Below are 14,414 nucleotides of genomic sequence, written 5' to 3'. Positions count from 1 at the left end.
TATGCCCCATAGTGGCCCCTGCACACAGTATTATGTCCCATAGTGGCCCCTGCACACAGTATTATGTCTCATAGTGGCCCCTGCACACAGTATTATGCCCCATAGTGGCCCCTGCACACAGTATTATCCCCCATAGTGGCCCCTGCACACAGTATTATGTCCCATAGTGGCCCCTGCACACAGTATTATGTCTCATAGTGGCCCCTGCACACAGTATTATCCCCCATAGTGGCCCCTACACACAGTATTATGTCCCATAGTGGCCCCTGCACACAGTATTATGTCCCATAGTGGCCCCTGCACACAGTATTATGCCCCATAGTGGCCCCTGCACACAGTATTATGTCCCATAGTGGCCCCTGCACACAGTATTATCCCCCATAGTGGCCCCTGCACACAGTATTATGTCCCATAGTGGCCCCTGCACACAGTATTATGTCCCATAGTGGCCCCTGCACACAGTATTATCCCCCATAGTGGCCCCTGCACACAGTATTATGCCCCATAGTGGCCCCTGCACGCAGTATTATGTCCCATAGTGGCCCCTGCACACAGTATTATCCCCCATAGTGGCCCCTGCACACAGTATTATCCCCCATAGTGGCCCCTGCACACAGTATTATGTCCCATAGTGGCCCCTGCACACAGTATTATGCCCCATAGTGGCCCCTGCACACAGTATTGTACCCCAATAGTGGCCCCTGCACACAGTATTGTACCCCACATTGTCCCCTGCACACACAGTATTATGTTCCACTGTGGACACCCATAAACAATTATTATACTCTTTTCAGACCCCAGAGTATAATAATCGGAGACCCGGGGGAATAAAAACATAAAAAAAACACGGTTACTTACCTGTCCCCGGCTCCTACACTGTCTTCTCTGCTGCCATCCTTCTGCTATGACGTAGAACGTCACATGACCCGGGACGCAGGCTGAAAAGACCCCCGAGTATAACGATTGCAGCAGTAGCAGCTGTCACCGGGCCCCTAATGTCCCAGGCCCTGTGGCAGGTGCCTCCGCTGCTATGGTGGTAGTTACGCTACTGATCAGGGGGAAGAGTGAGCAGAAACATAGGGAGGCAGAGACTTCATCTGATGCTGAAGCTAAATAGGAAGTTTCTATCAGAGCCCAAGTGACTTTTCCACAATAGTACAGGTCAGGACGTCTCTATATATGTCCTGTATGTTCCTAAAGCTGTTTCTGAATGAAGGTTATAGAGAAGATTCTGCTCTGCTTACTATGTGGTGCAGCTAGTCGCCTCCACCCTCGACCCAGCAGGTCAGGGCTAACTGCAAATTAGAGAGTGGGCCCAAGTCTCTCTCAGTTCTCTTATCAATTGAGTGGACAGCATGTCATTCTATATATCACCAGCAGTGGCCGCTGTATGGAATACATGTGAACTTTTCCTGACCTCACTGGAGGTATACGCAGCCAGATCCATAGGCTGATCGTTGACCTGGTTTCCAATGTAAAAGGGGTTGTGTTAATAAGTGTATCCCTTTAACACACTCTGATACCCATTATCAATGGTTATCCCCCAATCTTACTACAGTGCCCCCGGATTTCCCTGCAGTATAACACCTAGATTGGATTACAAATATCGCTTGCTTCTTCCCCTCCCCCCACCCAGTCCTCCATGCTTGTAATACCTGAGCGCGGGGAGCCCCCTGTGACCCATTTCTAAGTATACACAATTAAAAGTAATGCATGTGATTTATTATTGTCACAAACCCTGTACTGTAATACAGACAAGCCCGGTACTGTAAGCGGCGGTGGCGTATTATACAGACTGTAGCAGTGCAGACGGGAGCCAGGAAGATTAATTATAGGAGACGACAGACGAGCCACTTGTGAGGTAAACAAGCCACACACAGTAATGATCACATTAATAATACTGCCAATTATAAGGCCGCCACGTACCGTACCAGCAAATGAGCAATACACAAAGGCGTGGGCGCGAGATATGACAAACGGCTAACAGTGATATGTGATGTATTGTAACTGGACATGAATGGCGGTGGAGTAACAATTCCAGACAGACGCCTTAAAGGAAACTCTCTATCATATCGCATGTGGAACCCCAGGCTTAAGATATTTGGTTATAACGTGCACAAAAATAGCATTCAATACTATGACATGGTGTTATTGTGTGTTTTATGCATCAGATAAATGCAAATGATATTTAACATCAAAAAGAAAATTTAAGTTGTAATACTCTGCCTGACCACATGGTGTGCCGGAGAGCACAAAGGACTGTCATAAGTGTAGTACAAATGTTAAAGCTCCATCTACTGGTGGAATCCCATAGTGTAAGATTTTACTTCCACAGAATACCGAGATCTTGTTAATCTGTTACAAATATGTGATGGTTTCCATATAGCAACAGAAATGTTTTTTCTTACTGTACATTGGACAAAATGCAAATACAGAAACATATATTACAGAATTACAAAAAAAAAAAAAATACCATTCGCGGACTATGTAACCAACAGATCAGTCGATACTTGCTCTCCAAGTTAGCATTGCCAGATGGTGTTACACAATGTTAAAGGGATTGTCCTCTCTGCTGGGAACCCCAGTAATCTGCTGTCATCTGTAATGAATCCTGGCAGTCTCTCCCTGCCACACCCTGCCTGAGCAATTAGGTTCCTAGTTCATTCTTGTCCCATGAAAGGTTGTAACTGAATACTAACTGCTGGATCTACTGTGGTTGACCTTGGCTTATCCCTGTCTCTGTCTCTATTCCTCTGACCCCCTAGTATTGACCCCAGCCTGATCCTGACCACTGACCCTGCGCTGCCAGCCTTGACCTCCTGCCTGTTTTGCTCAGTATTGAATCTGTTCTGACCTTGGTTTATGTATTTCATATGGGGTTGAGCCGATCTTGAGATTTCAGGATCAATTTTAAAATCCGATTTCCAATCATTTTCCAGCCGATCCCGATCGCGAAGTATGCTCGATCGCCGAGCGGTATCCAAAATCTTTCCCGATCCCTCAACCCTAATTGTATATCATATATACAGTAGGGTTGAGCCGATCTTGAGATTTCAAAATCCAATTTTCGATCATTTTCCAGCTGATCAGGATCCGATCTTTTCCGATCCTGATCGCTCAACCCTAATTCCACAGTTCCATAGTCAGCTGTCGGCCTCATCATTACTTTTTGGGAGCTAGTGGTCTCTCTGCACCCTTAACATTGTCCCTAAGCCATGCTGGTTCAATGATACAGTTGTGTCCACCATCTATTACACAATAGCTCAGATTTACAAAACCTTACACCCTTGTATATGAGGCCTGGTCTTCACTCTATTTGGAAGGGTCCCCATCAGATACGTGTAGGGTCACGCCAATGTTTCCAGATTATTCTTTCTAAACGGAAACTTGTAAAATGAGTCAACAGATTTTTGAGCCCAGTCACTAATTCTCCATTGGATTGAGGTCTGGACCGTGACTCAGCCTCATGGACATGATCATTGTGGGTTTCCTAAGTAATTTCCATGCCGTTTAGATTTTCGGTGCCGGTGTCTTTCTCGTACCACAGTTCTTATACAGACTGCAGCAGGTTTTCTTGTGATATATTACTCTTGCCATCTAATTCATGGATAGGGTTGAGCTGATCTTGAGATTTCAGAATCGATTTTAAAATCCGATTTCCAATCATTTTCCAACCGTGAAATTTGCTCCATCGCCGATTGGGATCCAATCTATTCCAATCCTGATCGCTCAACCTTACTCGTGGACCTTCCAAGACTTGCTGTGAAAACGAGTGTCTATACAGCCCAGAATGCACCTCTATGGGGGTGGTATATACTTGGTTGCAGTGGAGTAACTACCGGGGTAGCAGGGGTAGCGGCTGCCACAGGGCCCGGGACATTAGGGGCCCAGCGACAGCCGCTGCGTTTTTGTTTTTTTTAAATAGGAAACGGGCCTTACTTACTTACCGATCCTGGCGGGGGCCGGGATTGGTAAGTGACGCCACAGGCCACATAAGCACTATTATACTCGGGGGGTCTTTTTGGACCCCCGAGTATAATGATCGGAGGCCCAGGAGAGGTAACGGTGTTACTTACCTCTCCCCACTCAGGGCATGCTTGGGGCCTACTTGCATGACGTCACATGACCGGGCCTGCGTCCTTATGAATCGCAATGCAGGCTCCCCGGTCACATGACGTCACGGCTGTCATTGAAGATAGGAGATAGGTAAGTAACTGTGTTTTTTTATGTTTTTATCCCCCCTGGGTCTCTGATTATTGTACTCTGGGGTCTGAAAAGACCCTAGAATTTAATAATTGTTTATGGGTGTCCACAATGGGGAATAATGTGGGGGGGAGGGGTTAGGGGTCAGTCGGTCGAGATCTTTGGTGTCGGTGTGGGGGGGGCCCCATGTCAAAAGTTCGCCACGTGGCCCCACCATTCCTAGTTACGCCACTGCTTGGTTGTGGTCAGATTGGTCTGTCCTCCAGTTAGGGCTCCATACACATGAGGCAGTCAAGACCAGAAGATTCGGTCAATACATTGGTGGGATTACCGGATCGGAACCTAGTTAGGAGATGAGACTCCTTACGTCATAGCGATCTGTAAAGTTAGGGGCCCCTTACTCCTTGTGGCGCTACTATCCCATACTGCATAGTGTGTGGAAACAAGAGCTACGGTGAGGCAAGTGCCATCTCCTGAAAAGGATTGGATCAGGCAATATGGCTGACGTACGGACTGGATTTTCCAATATGAATTGCTCCATGTGTGCCGCCCCTTAGTCATGAAGTCTCACAAGGTTCTCTTGACAGTGGTCTTCATCCCCTTTACATAAGCAAAAGACTCTTCCTAGTAGTCACACGACCACTACGGACTGCAGACATCTCAATCGTTGGAGGCCATGAACCAATCCCTCAAAGGGGTCATTTAAGGCGATGCAAAAGGTCCAAATCCTGGCTGACGTAGCCGAATCCCATCTGCGAATCCGTTCACCTTCGGTTCCTACCTCACGGCCTCTTTCTACTTCATCCGCACACCTGTTTGTCGAGGTTCATTTCCCGTTCTTCCTATTTTTGATGAAACATATTGCGGTTCTCGGATTCTCATATTCGAAGAGTTATTTCATCTCTAATGTTACGTTTCCCCATATGAGATGTTCAGAAGCCAAAGATCTCCACGCAGGGCCAGCGCCATCATCTTTTTGACTTTGAAGAATACGATATATCATTACCTGAGACAGCAATAAGATGGATACAAATGGTAACATGGATATTCGGGGGTCCGGGGAGCACTTGCGGCATGTTCCATGATTAAAATCTCCTGTTCTGTCTCCGCTTTATCATGTTCTTATGACTATGAAGAATGAGATGAGGAATCGTCTTGGAATCGATTCCATGTTTTCAGCGTGCAGGCTTTGAACATGAGAGAATTATTATCTCGGCCTCGGAATTTATGACAAGATTGTGTCGCTCTATTAGTGTAAAGTTGTATTTCGCCTGCCGAGGTCAAAGCAGGAGCAGAAAAGTCTCGTCTTATTATCTTTCTGCTTTATCTTATTAGGGTAAAAATTCTGTCCCGACTAATTCCTCATTGTATATGTACAGGGGTTGCAGGTCTGTTCCTTGCATACATAGACATGCAGCAGGGTTATAGGAGTAGTTTGTGTTTAGGTTACATTTAAGGGGATCGTCTCATAAAGAAAACTTCTGTCTATATTGAATATGGACGGCAGACAGAGGAGGGGTCTTCCAAGCCCTACATGTATTACGTGATCCACCATATCTGTAAATGCTGCAGGAGAGAGTTGAGTCCTGCCCCACTCCTAACACATGAAAAAAGAAGAAGAAAGTCCTGCTCCCCTCACCCACTCATATAGAGCCTGTGAGTCCTGCTCCCCCCACTCATATAGAAAGTCTGTGAGTCCTGCTCCCCCCACCACTCATATAGAAAGCCTGTGAGTCCTGCTCCCCCCACCACTCATATAGAAAGCCTGTGAGTCCTGCTCCCCCCACCACTCATATAGAAAGCCTGTGAGTCCTGCTCCCCCCACCACTCATATAGAAAGCCTGTGAGTCCTGCTCCCCCCACCACTCATATAGAAAGCCTGTGAGTCCTGCTCCCCCCCACCACTCATATAGAAAGTCTGTGAGTCCTGCTCCTCCCACCACTCATATAGAAAGCCTGTGAGTCCTGCTCCCCCCACCACTCATATAGAAAGCCTGTGAGTCCTGCTCCCCCCACCACTCATATAGAAAGCCTGTGAGTCCTGCTCCCCCACCACTCATATAGAAAGCCTGTGAGTCCTGCTCCCCCACCACTCATATAGAAAGCCTGTGAGTCCTGCCCCCCCACCCACTCATATAGAAAGCCTGTGAGTCCTGCTCCCCCACCACTCATATAGAAAGCCTGTGAGTCCTGCTCCCCCCACCACTCATATGACTTTAGACACAACTTCTCCAGCTGTTACTTACAGAAGTACTCCGATGACTCTGCTATAGTCGGCCTTATCACTGATGGCGATGATAGGGAATACAGAGACTTAAACCGGGATTTTGTTGAATGGTGCCAGCGGAACCAGCTCAGGATTAATGCTGGGAAGACCAAGGAGATGGTGGTGGACTTTAGTAAACAGAGAGGTGCCCCGACCCCGGTGGAGATCCAAGGGACATGTATTGAGATAGTCAGGACCTATAAGTACCTGGGCGTGCTCCTCAATAATAAACTAGACTGGGCTGACCACCTGGAGGCGCTGCACAGAAAGGGCCACAGCAGACTCTACCTGCTCAGGAGGCTGAGGGCCTTCGGAGTCCGGGGGACACTTCTTAGGGCCTTCTTCAACTCTGTGGTTGCTTCAGCCATCTTTTTCGGTGTGGCCTGCTGGGGGAGCAGTATATCAACCAGGGACAGAAATAGACTTGACAGGCTGATCAGGAGGGCCAGCTCTGTCCTGGGGAGCCCCTTGGACCCAGTACAGGTGGTGGGTGACAGAAGGATACTGTCTGTGGTGACCTCCATGCGGGAGAACAAATCCCACCCCATGTATGGGACCCTGATGGGACTTGGCAGCAGTGTAAGTGACCGTCTGCTTCACCCCAAGTGTGAGAAGGAGCTATCGCAGGTCCTTCCTTCCAACCATGACCAGGCTGTATAATCTACATCAGACCAAGCGAAGATCACTCCGCACAGAGAACTAATGATTATGATGATGACCATGAGGTCTTCCTCTTTCTCTTCCGTTTTTCCTTAGCTGCTATGGCCTCCTAGTATATCTTCTCTCCTCAGCATATGTGTGTCTACGTCTGTAATATATTACTGTGTATTATTCTGTACCTGTATTACTAGGCTGCTGTAACATACTGAAATTTCCCCCATGTGGGACTATTAAAGGATTATCTTATTTTATCTATCATTCATAGAGAAAGCCCGTGAGTCCTGCTCCCCCCCACCCATTCATAGAGAAAGCCAAATGCCAAAAGCCTATGGAGATGTCCTATCTTCAGCGGCACACCTGTGGGGAGGGAATCTCCTTCTCCTCACACATGTAATCTATTGCGGTAGCATTGACAACTTATTTTGCTTTAATATATACAGATGCTAATGTTTGATGTAGCAGTTTTAATGTTTCTCGACAATATGAGCAAGGATTGTTACTGAGCACTATACTTAATCTTCTAAATATACATTAAAGTATAAAGGTGCATAAATACAATAACGTCCTAAGTCATGGGCCATACCATAAGCCTAGCCCCAGCTTACATGGTATGTTCCATACAATTCTAACACATTACTGTAAAATTGACAAATCTGTGTGTATATTTTTTCACCTGCCATCTCTGACGCCCCCGCCGTATTCAGGGCCCGCTCTCTGACCTCTCTGTCTCTATCCTAGAACAACCTTGCAAAGTGTAGGGAATTTTTTTTGAAAATAAAATCTAAAAAATAAATTGCCAAATAATAATAGACTGGATTAAGGCAAGAAAAAAATAAGACTCCAACCCGGTGATTTCCTTAAGAACATCGGAAATGAAAAATTCACTTTTCCAGCTGCACTTGACATCATTTCCCTAAAATGTTTTTCCCATAAATAATATTAATTTTATCCTCAAACTTGTATTTCAGGATCGATAGGGATGTGGATATTTAGTCTCATTTTTCAGACTTCCTGCAAAGACTTCAAAAACTGCTCTTTAGAATTTTTTTTTTTTTTTTTTTTTTTTTGGTGTGTGTTCCTACAGCTCCATGTATCCGTAACGCCAAGACTTATTCGAAACAGCTGGATATTAATGTCTGCTATTATGCTCTTATTGTGTGTGTGTCATAGCGAGACTGCCAGAACAGGTAGTCAAAATGGAAAGTGGGAAAAGTGTCAGCATCTGTGTTTCCTGTCCATTATCTCGGAAAACAACTTCCCCAATGGGGCAGAATAATATTTTTTCCATTAGCCAGCTTTTTTCCAAATTCCTTTGGGACAAATCTGGAGCAGAAACCCTGGTTGGATATGGTTTATGGCTTAAAATTAGATTCAAGACAATCTGTTCGTGGAGGTCCAATTTCTGGCAGAACATCCAGAGAAATTCCCTAAACTTCAGGTCGTAGTGTAGACCTCTGGCACCCGTGAAGTTCGGGATCGTTGAATGCAATATTGTCATAGAAAAAGTTTCAAAAATATATCTTATTGTGTTTAGATTGCAAATTTGGATTTTATAAGTGGTTCCAATACGGAATTTTAGAAAGTGTTTTTGAAATTTTTGAAAAATTATTGATGTCTCTATTGGACTTTATACATAGTTAAAAAAAAAAAAAAAAATTGGACTTTAATGCAATAGTAAATTGCATGTGAACAAATCTAGACATCCAGCCATGAGAGTAGAATAAATGAAAAAAAATTGTTGACCGTCATCTTAAAAAAATTTTTTGTCCATTATTTTTTTAAACAACTTTCCCAATAAGGGTAAGTTCACACGGAGTTTTTTTTTTTTTGTTGTTGTTTTTTTTTTTTTTTTTTTTTAAATATAGATTGTGAGCCCTACATAGAGCTCACAATGTAAATTTTCCCCCTATCAGTATGTCTTTTTGGAATATGGGATGGAAATCCATGCAAACACGGGGAGAACATACAAACTCCTTGCAGATGGTTTTATGCCCTTGGCGGGATTTGAGCACCAGGACTCCAGTGCTAACCACTGAGCCACCGTGTGGCCCCCACACTGAGTTTTTGGGTCAGTGTTTTGAGGCCGTATTCGCCTCAAAACCCTGACCCAAAAGACGGCTCCCATTGAAATCAATGGGAGCCACTCAAGTCTTTTTTCCAGGAGCCGATTCTTCCAGCTCCCGGAAATAAGAAGCGAGGTGCTCATTCTTCAGATCAAGTCGCCTCACGATATCCACCTGAAGACACTCCCTCCTCCCGAGTAGGCCCATTCATTGGGCCTAATCTGGAGCGGAGTGCGTGGCTGGATGCCGCTGCACTGCACTGGCTTTCAGTCACTGCTACACGGTTTTTGGATTGGAACCTGAGGCGAAAAAATTCAGGTCATATTGTAGACCTCTGGCACCTGTGAAGTTCGTGATCATTGAATGCAATATTGTCATAGAAAAAGTTTCAAAAATATATCTATTGTGTTTATACTGCAAATTTGGATTTTATACATGGTTCCAATATGGTTTTGTAGAAAGTGTTTTTGAAATTTTTGAAAATTTATTGATGTATCTATTGGACTTTATACATAGTTTAAAAAAAAAAAAAAAAAAAAAGGGGGACTTTAAAGCAATTTTATACAATTTTATAAAAATTTATAAAATAGAATAAATGTAAAAATAAATTTGACTGTCATCTTTAAAAAAAAAAAGTAAATTGTCCATTATTTTTTAAAATAACTTTCCCAATGGGGCATAAAATATTTTTTTCACTTTCCACCTTTTCAATATTCCTCCTGGACAACGCCCAATCTGAATTCTCTGTTGTATACAGTTTATGGCAAAATAATCTGCTCGGGAGGTCCAATTTTTGGCAGAACATTTTGAGACATTCTCTAAACTTCAGGTCGTAGTGTAGACCTCTGGCACCCGTGAAGTTCGTGATCATTGAATGCAATATTGTCATAGAAAAAGTTTTTAAAAAAACATATGTATTGTGTTTAGATTGCAAATTGAGATTTTATACGTGGTTACATGTAGCACTGACAATACGAAATTTTAGAAGGTGTTTTTGAAATTTTTGGAAAATTATCAATGTATCTATTGGACTTTATACATAGTTTTTTTGTTTTGTTTTTTTACTTTAATTCAATAGTAAATTGGGTGGGAGAACAAATAATAAACGTGAAAAAAAAATTGACCTCATCTTTAAAAAAAATTCTGTCCATTATTTTTTAAAGGGATCCTATCATTCAGAAGTAATTTTTTGTCCCTAACATGTCGGAATAGCCTTAAAAAAGGTTATTAGTCTCCTACTTTTAGATGTCTTCTCCACGCCATCGTTCCGTAGAAATACCAGTTTTTGCTGGTATGCAAATGAGTTTTTTCAAAGCACTGGGGGCAGGCTCCAGCGCTCAAACAAACTGGGGGCGTCCCCAATGCTGCCAGAGAACTTTCCAGTGCTGCCTCCATCTTCAGGAACGGCCTCTTCCTGTGTCTTCTTCCAGCGCTGGCTTCAAACTTTTTCTTGTGGCCTACTGTGCATGCCCACAGGCCACAGGCTATTGCAACGTGTTAGGGACAAAAAAATTACTTCTGAACGATAGGATCCCTTTAAACAATTTTCCCAATGGGGCATAATATTATTTTTTTCACTTTCCAACGCCCAAACTGCTTTCTGGGTTGTATACAGTTTATGACAAAAGAATCTGTTCGGGAGGTCCAATTTTTGGCAGAACATTTTGAGAAATTCCCTAAACTTTAGGTTACATGGAGACCTCTGGCACCGGCAAAGTTTTTGATCAGGAAAGCAATTTTTTTTTCTCTACAAAGACTCAAACATTTTTATGTATTGTGTTTATGTTGTAAATTAAGACTTTATATAAGCAGATTTTTGGAACTTTTTGTAATTTCTTTTTAATTTAACAGAAGTCAAAATTTTATAGATTGTGTTTATCCTGGAAATAAAGATTTTATACCGAATATTAAAAAAATAATTTTTCAATTGTAATACGGTAATAAATAATACACTGAGAACAAAAGTGGACATGGCCAGCCTCCCAATGGGAGTAGAATGGGTGTAATGAAATGGTAGCAGCCCCTCGTCTCCAAACCGCGCTTGTTAATGTTGGACGGGAACCTTTTTCCAGTAGTGATTTTTTCTTCATTGTTCGATCCATTAATCACAATCTTGAATACTTGATTCTGTTCTCTTCTTACCATAAATAGGATATTTGCATGAATTATCTACATTTGAAGGCTCTGAAATGTATACGCTTGGGGGGATGATGTCAGGCCATTTATCATTTGCTCTCGAAACACTTCCGAAATCTCACAGCTCCAGCCAAAAAGGGAAAGTTCACAAAAATCACAAGTTGTACTTTATCAGAAGAGTTTATTCACCTGATGATGGGCCGCAAGCCTGAAATTTGTATCATAGAATCCTTTACTGATCACTGCCGAACCCCATCAGAATAAACTAGATTTGGCATCAATTTTTGGAAATGTTTGGGGTTGGAACCAAACCCAAAACTCATGGGGTTGGTCAACCTTGAACGGGATGGGAAATTACCATACTCTGGGGTTCCTTCAAGCAACAAAGTATGGTAAGTGGTGGTCCAATGGGAACATAAGTGTCATGACATTGGTGTGCCCCATGTGCCCAATCACAGGTCTGTACAGTGACCCTGGGTTATGCCATAAAGATGCCCAGGATAGGTGATGGAGGGTGAGTATAACTCCTTTTTACCTCATCAGGGCCTCCACTGATACTTTGGGATCTGAAGAGAATAACAATTTAACTTAAGGTTTAAGATGAACTTATGAGACCCAAAAACAAATCTTTGGGCCAAACCATACAAAACAAAACTTATCTTGAGAAGTTTATCCATTTCAAATCCTGAGTCTCTTGGTTTCATGGGTCACAGAAGGTCTTGGCCACTGACATCTTCCATCCTATTAGTCCAAATTTCTTCCTCAAAATAAGTCAAAATAAGCATTACTTTACAGGGATTCTACCATTAAAAATCTTTTTTTCTAGTTAACATGTCGGAATAACCTTTAGAAAGGCTATTCATCTCTTACCTTTAGAAGTCATCTCCGCCCCACCGTTCGGTAGAAATACCGGTTTTCACCGGTATGCAAATGAGTTCTCTCGCAGCACTGGGGGCGGGCCCCAGCGCTCAAACAGCACTGGGGGCGTCCCCAATGCTGCCAGAGAATTCTCTCCAGTGACGCCTCCATCTTCAACAGCAATCGCATCTTCTTCCAGCTGGGGTGACATTCTGCTCTTGCGCGCAAGCACAGTACGCTCCTGTAGTTCCTGTTGTTCTATGGAGAACTACAGGAGCGTACTGTGCATGCGCACAAGAGTGGAGCGTGACCCCAGCCGAAAGAAGACGACAGAAGAGGCGGTTGCTGTTGAAGATGGAAGTGTCACTGGAGAGAGTTCTCTGGCAGCATTGGGGACGCCCTCAGTGCTGTTTGAGCGCTGGGGCCCGTCCCCAGTGTTGCGAGAGAACTCATTTGCATAATGGTGAAAAACGGTATTTCTACCGAACAGTGAGACGACTTCTAAAGGCAAGAGACAAATAGCCTTTCTAAACCTTGTGTCTTTTGTGTCATGTTAATAGATGCAAAATTAAAGGCCATTGATACCTTTGACCTGAACATTTTTATAATGGTTTCTTTGTTATGGTGTGTCATAAGATGACCAGCATTTCAAGACATCATTGTTTTGTGATATTGTGCCACAAAGGGATATGCTATAAGTGTGACCACTGAGTGGTGGTGTTGTATGCTGCAGCCTGTCAAGGGTTTTACATTAAATTGGTTTAGATTAAGACTGGACACAAAAGTGAATATAAACTATACAACTATACAACTATACAACTTCTAGAGCCAACTTCTCTAAGAATATCCTATTATAGTACTGTTGCGAAGCCTGTATAACTCCTTCACACAGATGACTGTGCTGCTGCTTCTGACATTGATGTGACAGAACAATGATCTCGATTGTGTCAGTTCTGTCTGCTTCTACCCTGAGCTTTGGCTGTCCATGTATACAACAAACTGCATACAGACAGCACATGGACCTACAACAGTACATACTACAGTACACCCGACTTGGGCACACACCTTCGATTATCTCCGACAGTCTCCAAGTCTGTCTCCTTCAAAACATACAAATTTAACCAACATAAAAAAAATTCAGCTTTTGTTGAGGAGGATGCAACATTTGTACATGTGACTCCACCCTTAGTGGTACAGCACCTGCAGAGGTTAGGAGAAGATCGGTCCTCAGCATCAGTGTCTGTCCGCTCAAGATAAAGGAGATTGTTTATTGGCTGTAGGAAGTTAAATCAGTCTAGGAAGGAAGATAAGCTGATATATGACAGCTAGGCGGAAGTATCCTTGTCTAATATGGAACAATCACTCCTCAGCATCAGTGTCTGACAGCACCAAGGAGAGGAGATCTTACATTAGCTGTGGAAGGTGAAATCAGTTCAGCATTGAGGCTGAACTAATACATCAGAGCTAGTGTAGGTGGCAGAATCCTTGTCTAATAGGAAACAATCAATCCTCAGCATCAGTGTCAGCAGTATCCTAGACACACACATACCTTACATTTGGTATGACCAGCTCATTTTTTATTTATTAACATTACTTACATTACTTACATTACTTACATGTATACATGTATGTATCCTTGATAGATCACATGGCCATTTTGGCAGAATTTTCCCTTAAAAAACTAGAAGCTGCATCCTGTATGTATTTTTATTTTCTTATCTTGTATTTCTAGGTGGTATTTTCCATCTGCATTGTTATATGTGGACTACAAGCAGTAAGACATCTCTTCAGCAAGAATCCTCAGAAGCAGGAGTGAAACTTCACAACACCTCAAAGAAGAACACATGTTTTATGATGGAAAAATATATCAAATATTTTTGGATAGTTGTGAAAATCCGAGAGATGAAAATATTCATTGTAATAACTGGAAGAGCAAAGAAATAGGGAAGTGATTGACTGATAGGAAAGAGTTAATTAAAGAAGAAATGCCCAAATCTGTTTATAACTGTATATAGTCTGTACAAAATCATCTCATAATAAAGATATCATGTCTGCAGATTCTGCTCGTCTTAATATGTCCAGTGTGCTGGTGTCTTATATGTCCTGTACAGAGAAAATAAGGGGGGTATTATTTTTATTTTGCTTAATATAGCGCCATCATATTCTGCAGCACTTTACAGACATGTTCAAATACTGTCCTATATAGGGCTCACAATCTATAGTCCCTA

General features: G+C 43.0%; 1 protein-coding gene across 1 annotated transcript in view; it reads left to right on the top strand.

Moving 5' to 3' along the window:
* The window catches only part of AGMO (alkylglycerol monooxygenase), a 123,523-nt gene extending 109,325 nt beyond the window's left edge, over positions 1-14,198 (top strand). Inside the window, exon 14 of the mRNA XM_075269898.1 lies at positions 13,919-14,198. Within this exon, the coding sequence (XP_075125999.1) occupies positions 13,919-14,002 (84 nt within the window). The 3' untranslated portion in view covers positions 14,003-14,198. The remainder of the gene's footprint in view (positions 1-13,918) is intronic.
* Positions 14,199-14,414: the final 216 nt, after the last annotated feature.

This window comes from Leptodactylus fuscus, chromosome 4 (genome assembly GCF_031893055.1).
Source record: "Leptodactylus fuscus isolate aLepFus1 chromosome 4, aLepFus1.hap2, whole genome shotgun sequence".
NCBI lineage: Eukaryota > Metazoa > Chordata > Amphibia > Anura > Leptodactylidae > Leptodactylus > Leptodactylus fuscus.
This window is presented reverse-complemented; position numbering and strand designations above follow the sequence as displayed.